At 38.3% G+C, this 7,320-nt stretch overlaps 1 protein-coding gene across 2 annotated transcripts in view; it reads right to left on the bottom strand.

Moving 5' to 3' along the window:
- The window catches only part of DSE (dermatan sulfate epimerase), a 79,947-nt gene that overhangs the window by 4,939 nt on the left and 67,688 nt on the right, over positions 1 to 7,320 (bottom strand). For both annotated transcript variants that reach the window (XM_010861825.1, XM_010861826.1), the window contains 2 exons: positions 4,094 to 4,333; positions 1,038 to 1,245 (listed from right to left, as the gene is read on the bottom strand). In XM_010861825.1, coding sequence (XP_010860127.1) covers positions 1,038 to 1,245; positions 4,094 to 4,333 — 448 coding nt within the window. The remainder of the gene's footprint in view (positions 1 to 1,037; positions 1,246 to 4,093; positions 4,334 to 7,320) is intronic.

Consider the following 7,320-nt stretch of genomic DNA (forward strand, 5'->3'; position numbering starts at 1 on the left):
TGAGCAACTTCACTTTCACTTTTCACGTTCATGCACTGGAGAAGGAAATGGCAACCCACTCCAGTGTTCTTGCCTGGAGAATCCCAGGGATGGGGGCGCCTGGTGGGCTGCCGTCTATGGGGTCGCACAGAGTCGGACACGACTGAAGCGACTTAGCAGCAGCAGCAGCAGCAGAAGACACTATTAAGTAATTACTTCATACCCCTAAATGGGGTCAGGAATGGCTACATATTAATATATGTAGTTCATCTGTGAAGACTGTTCTTAAAAATGATGGTTAAACTATGACAGTTATCACTCTACTAACATTTTTCTTCCTCTTGTTTATTTTTTTTTTTTTAATGAAAAGAAGCAATCAAACCATGCAAGCTTACTTTGTAGTTGAATGCAAATTTCAATAGCTTGAAAAGACATCAGGGATTAATGATTAACCAATTCTCTGTACCTTTTATTTTAACTTTAATTTATTGGATGCCAACAATGTATTTGGCAGTACTTTAAAAAAGGAGACCCTGGCTGCTCTTTCTAGGCTTAAAAGATTAAGGCAAAAAAAATTACATGGTTCTTTTATTATCAAAGTAAAACTGTCAAATACTGTCAAACACTTTTAAATAGTTTTGAAAATTTAGTAACAGCTTTGCTATTAGAAGATTATAATGCTCCATTTACCAAAACAAAACATTTTACTACCTTTTTTTTCTTTCAGTGTGATTAGCAGAAAAACTAGGTCTAAATTTTGTGGTTTTTCTCTTTAGATGATTTCAAAAATGATGTAAATCAAAACATGCGTATCTATGAAACAGTGTGAGCCAAGGATATCTCTAATACAAGAAAAGCAAAAACAGCAAACAGTAATTAGATCTTAAATGGAAGGAAATGTTTCTAACAGAGTCTCAATACTGCAATATGAACTGAACAGAAGCTGCGAGTGCGTAGGTGGCATGAAGAGATGAGTTTTTCTTTTTTAATGCAAAAAAATTTAACACACGGTGCCCCTGGGTACAATTTCTCTTTCAAGCCAGTACAATGTAGCATACCAGAGAAATTCCGTGTGAAGAGTACACCAGCGCTGCCCTTTGGACGGCGTCCCTGGACCTTCCACCACACGGTTCCTTCTGATCTGGTCAGCCAACCAGTTGCCACTGCCGTTACGCATGACAAATTTATCCAGGAACACTAATTGGCTTTCCGGACCATAAAACCAGTTGTAATTTGAGTCTGCAATAGCCACAGTTCTTTGAAACCCTGAGGAAAGATGTTTGACAGAATTAAGATAAATTTAAAACTACATACTTCCATAAAGCCCCAAACAATCATTCTGAATCCTTGTTGCAAATTGGAATCAATTGTCTTCTTGGATAAAAATAAGAAACAGAACCATGATCCCTTTGCTCTACCCCAATTAATCAAAATCCTTCCAAAGGTCTTCCACAAACCTTGTGTATATATTTGTTACGTGGCAACTTGTCATTGGTAATGGAATGCTTACGTGTTGCTCAGCTTCCTCATTTTCCAGTGTCCATGCCATATGCTATTATACTTGTATGGATACAAGGGCTATCTATCCTCTTGTGCATGGTGAGTCCCTGAACCTGGAATGAGCACTAGCTTTTCCACCAACACATCCCACATCCCAGGCCAAGATAATAACATGAAGTGTTTTAATTTGGCATTCAATACAGTAGAAGTAGAGAAGACTCTTGAGAGTCTCTTGGACTGTAAGTAGATCAAACCAGTTGATAATCCTAAAGGAAATCAACTCTGAATATTCACTGGAAGGACTGCTGTTGAAGTTGAAGCTCCAATATTTTGGCCACCTGATGCCATGAGCCAACTCATGGGAAAAGACCACAATGCTGAGAAAGACTGAGGGCAAAATGAGAAGACAGTGGCAGAGGATGACATGGTTGGATGGCATCAGTGACTCAATGGACATGAACCTAAGCAAACTCCAGGAGATAATGAAGGACAGGGAATCCTGGCTTGCTGCAGTCCATGGAGTCGCAAAGAGTCAGACATGACTTAGCAAATGGACAACAACAACAGTAGAAATTAGAAGGTTAGAGGAGAAACTGAGTATCTGTAGGAAGAAAACAAAACCATTCCCAGAGAAGATCCTGCCCACATGTACTGTCAGAAGTTGAAGAAAAGAGAAAAAAAATGTAAAGATCATATTGGAATAGGTCAGAAAAACAGAAGCAAGTAAGAACCGAATATTCCAGGCATCCTTGAAAAAGAATAATGGAAGAAAACTCTGGTTCAGACAGGAATAATTGTCACTATAATAGATAGTATAGAGGGAAAAAAATGTTGTTGAGAACAGATTGACTTAACACAAAATCCCTTCTAAAAATCCCTGCATGATCGTATTTACATAATTTATAGATAATGTTTTTGCTCCTGCCAGATTAGTAAATGCTTGTCCAAGTAAATCTCGGAGAAGGCAATGGCACCCCACTCCAGTACTCTTGCCTGGAGAATCCCATGGATGGAGGAGCCTGGTGGGCTGCAGTCCATGGGGTCGCTAAGAGTCGGACACGACTGAGCGACTTCACTTTCACTTTTCACTTTCATGCATTGGAGAAGGAAATGGCAACCCACTCCAGTGTTCTTGCCTGGAGAATTCCAGGGATGGGGGAGCCTGGTGGGCTGCCGTCTATGGGGTTGCAGAGTCGGACACGACTGAAGTGACTTGGCAGCAAGTAAATCTTATTATAAATTGTGACTTTCTGAATCTTCTGCTAATCTGTGAGTATCTTAAAAGCAGATGGTATGTCTTATTACTCTTTGAATCCCTTGCCTATGATAGTGCCTGGCACATCAATGTTCAATAAAGGCTGTTTCACTAACTGAAACAAACACATGAATTCTCCATTTAAAGGTGATTATATTGTCTTTTCCACTTTAGGAAGTGGCCATATACACAGTTCACAGCAAGTCAAAGCCCCAGTGTGGCGGATTATTAGATCTCAGGTCAAATTACAAAGCTTTGAGGCTCCTTAAAGGCCCTTGTTTTAGATGGCCTGTGTTTACCAAGATAAACAAAGAAACAAGAGGCTTCTCCTGAATGTGCAAGGATAAGCAATAAACAATAGGGTTCTGAATGTGAGTCTAAACCAAATCATAACATGGTTCTTCTGAGGGCTCTGTAGTATTCTTTTGATAACTAATGCAATAATGGAGGTTCTATCCAATCCACGTGTATATAGCCAGAGCAAAAAGATTTAAAACCTGGATTGTTTGCTGTAGGTCTAGAATCACTCAACTAAAAATTGCATTTCACTGGGGAAAAATCCATCCTGATGAAAATTTACTCCTGTTTAGAAGTAAGCAGAGTTATAGTCTGTCCTAGAAATGAATTTAGTGAGAATAAAAGGCTTCTCCCTTCAAAGCCAGTTCTCTTAAAATGCTTACTTAAAAGCTTACGACATAACAACAAGAAATTAGGGGTTTCATAGAAATTCGTTTTTTGGTTAGCTTTCTATATTTTATACCATTTATTTCAATATGGACTATTGCCCACCAGGCTCCTCTGTCCATGGAATTCCCCAGGCAAGAATATTGGAGTGGATAGCCATTCTCTTTTCTAGGGGATCTTCCTGACCCACGGATCAAACCCCAAAATATTTAAAGAGAATACTAAACCTCCAAGTGTAATCTATATTTTCAATTATGTCTGTATAGTTTAGAAGAAAAAATTTTAAACTAAAAAAAAATAATAATAAATAGGATTAATTAGGGTTTACACATGAAGGAAAATAACATGTAACCATAAATATTTATATTTTTAGGTTCATGAAAAAGAGTTTGTATATGTACCCAAGTTTGTATACACACACAAAAATAAAAGTACCATGGGACTACAAATTATATTTGATCTGTTATACTCCACATTTTATAATATTTAAATCAGAAATCCTCACATTAACATCCAGAATATTCTTGGCTATATACAACTCTTAAATTCTTTGATTAAAAAAAACATCCCTTTAACCTCAATATGGCTCAAATCCCACATTTCTTAATCTAACCCATCTTCATAATCAGAAAAAATTATAATAAAGTTTTTTTCACTTCTAAGTCTTTACTGTACCTGGCAGAATGGTTCTATACATAAATGCAAAGTGTTGTTTAAGCCATGGGTGGCCAAAGTGGTTGATGTCAAAGTGCCTTTGAACAAGAAACATATACTGGAAGAGTGATCTAGTGGTGTAGCTGCCATATGCAACTCCTTCATAGAGGGAGCCATCTGTCACCTCTCGGAGCAAGACCAGAGACTTCTCCATGATGGTCAGAACTTGTTTGGTCCATAAGTAAGCTTCCTGAAGGTACCCTAAAGGATGAAAACACATGAAAACAATGACTAAAGATGTAACAAAGCAAAAACAAAAATGTGGCCAAATTAAACCGTCTTAGTTATCTAACTATTTTATGCAAATTGCACTTTGTAAAACTCTTACTTATCAATGTTATAAACAGCATCTTGCTAATCCAGGTTTATGATGAGCCCATAATTTAAGTTAAGAAGTTCTTGATACAGGTCATTTATTAATTAAAGGCAAACCTTTAAATAAGTATCAGTAATTTAATAATCGTTAATAAATTGAAATCACACCACATCTGAGGTTACAAATTGACATACTTCATGCCTGCAAGAAAAGATCATGTATATTGAGGCTTTTATTCAATTTCTCTAAATCACCAACTGATAATATTTTTGAAGTTTTCCACTTCACAACAACTGTTGCCATTATTTTACAGAATCTGTAATAAGCTGCAAATTCTAGAAATGCTAAATGAACAGTCTCCAACTTATCCTGTTCTTAGAAGACAGCATCTCGTCCTTTATGTGCTTTTAGATGTCACAGCATCGGACCAGGCAGCACAGAGGGGTGGAGAGAGCACTGGAGTGGTGATCTAAGGTGACAAAAGTCACCTGCGAGTCCCACGTCTGCCAGAAATGAGCTACATGATTTTGTTCAAGTACTTCTTCACCTGCCACCGTTTTCATTTTCCCCAAGTGAGAGTTAAAGGTCTAAAATACTTTATAAAATGCTTTTGACTCAGAAATGCTATTTTTCTATCATTTTTGTGAAACCAGCATTTAGGCAACAATAACAATTCCTCACGTTTTGTAGCATTAAGAAGTTACATAGCACCAAACATAACCTTACTTAATCCTTTTAACAACTCAATTATGCACTATTTCTCCAAAATTACAGAAAGGTTGACTTGTCCTCTGGCATACGACTAAAAGTGAACAGAGCTTTGATCTGAACCCAGGTCTTTAGATTTAAAGTTTGTTTTGTTTGCTTGTATTTAAAATACACAACTCCTAAGGATCAAATTAAGCTCCCAGTCTCCTAATGTGAGTAGACTTGTTATTTCTTTCCTATAGACATGTGCATGGTCATCCATGCTGAACTTTCTACCTTGGCCTACTAGATGTGCTGGGTATGGGGGCTTCCAGAGGCCCAGGTACCACCAGCTGTGTCCAAGCCTAAAGCCAAAGTCCCAGCCTAAGTAAGTCCCAGATCTCATCTCATGGGGGCAGCACCATTCTCAGGCTCTGCTGTGAACTGGCCCCTTCTCCCATCCAGCTCCACACCTGACATACCAGCCTTCTGGATAGGTTTTAATTTCCATTTTCTAATTATTAGGGTTTAAATCCCAATCATCTTCATCTTTTCCTCATCTGTGTCCTCCATCTCCAGCCAGATACAAATGTGAATGATGTTTAAAATCAGGACTGCTATTCCACTGCTCCTCATATTTCATTACCTGATTTTCCTTATTTTTTCCTTCTAAAAAACTTTATCCAGGAGAGATGAGGTAATGTCTACCTTTGTAAATTTCGAATCTATCCATACGAGGCACCAATATTGTTGTTACTAATGTTCTGCCCTGTGTTTTTTCCGACACCCATATATCTTGCCTGGATTTCTCCTTATTTTCACTTATCCATATCCTATCTATCCTTCAAAGTTCTATGAACCATCACCTAAACTTGTTCTGCTGAATGCAAACTTAATACACTCATTTGATATTTAATCATAACTTCATGAGACTCTTTATCTCATTCCCTGGTCTTATTACAAGTATGGTGTAATCATTTAAACATTTCATTTCTGTCTTCTTTCCACTTGATTTGTAAACTGAATACATGTGATCCTGTGGGCTCTCTGTACCAAGCCTCAGACTGGGTTAGCAGAACAGAAAGTGAAAGTGTTAGTTCATTTAAGTTGCGTCCGACTCTTTGTCACCAAATGGACTGTAGCCTGCCAGACTCTTCTTGTTTTTTTTTTTCCTAATTTTATTTTATTTTTAAACTTTACATAATTGTATTAGTTTTGCCAAATACCAAAATGAATCCGCCACAGGTATACATGTGTTCCCCATCCCGAACCCTCCTCCCTCCTCCCTCCCCATACCATCCCTCTGGGCCGTCCCAGTGCACCAGCCCCAAGCATCCAGCATCGTGCATCGAACCTGGACTGGCAACTCGTTTCCTACATGATATTTTACATGTTTCAATGCCACTCTCCCAAACCTTCCCACCCTCTCCCTCTCCCACAGAGTCCATAAGACTGTTCTATACATCAGTGTCTCTTTTGCTGTCTCGTACACGGGGTTATTGTTACCATCTTTCTAAATTCCATATATATGTGTTAGTATACTGTATTTATGTTTTTCCTTCTGGCTTACTTCACTCTGTATAATAGGCTCCAGTTTCATCCACCTCATTAGAACTGATTCAAATGTATTCTTTTTAATGGCTGAGTAATACTCCATTGTGTATATGTACCACAGCTTGCTTATCCATTCATCTGCTGATGGACATCTAGGTTGCTTCCATGTCCTGGCTATTATAAACAGTGCTGCGATGAACATTGGGGTACATGTGTCTCTTTTCCTTCTGGTTTCCTCAGTGTGTATGCCCAGCAGTGGGATTGCTGGATCATAAGGCAGTTCTATTTCCAGTTTTTTAAGGAATCTCCACACTGTTCTCCATAGTGGCTGTACTAGTTTGCATTCCCACCAACAGTGTAAGAGGGTTCCCTTTTCTCCACACCCTCTCCAGCATTTATTATTTGTAGACTTTTGGATCGCAGCCATTCTGACTGGTGTGAAATGGTACCTCATAGTGGTTTTGATTTGCATTTCTCTGATAATGAGTGATGTTGAGCATCTTTTCATGTGTTTGTTAGCCATCTGTATGTCTTCTTTGGAGAAATGTCTATTTAGTTCTTTGGCCCATTTTTGGATTGGGTCATTTATTTTTCTGGAGTTGAGCTGTAGGAGTTGCTTGTATATTTTTGA

The sequence above is a fragment of the Bison bison genome, unplaced genomic scaffold (assembly GCF_000754665.1).
Source record: "Bison bison bison isolate TAMUID 2011002044 unplaced genomic scaffold, Bison_UMD1.0 scf7180017864473, whole genome shotgun sequence".
In the NCBI taxonomy this organism is placed as follows: domain Eukaryota; kingdom Metazoa; phylum Chordata; class Mammalia; order Artiodactyla; family Bovidae; genus Bison; species Bison bison.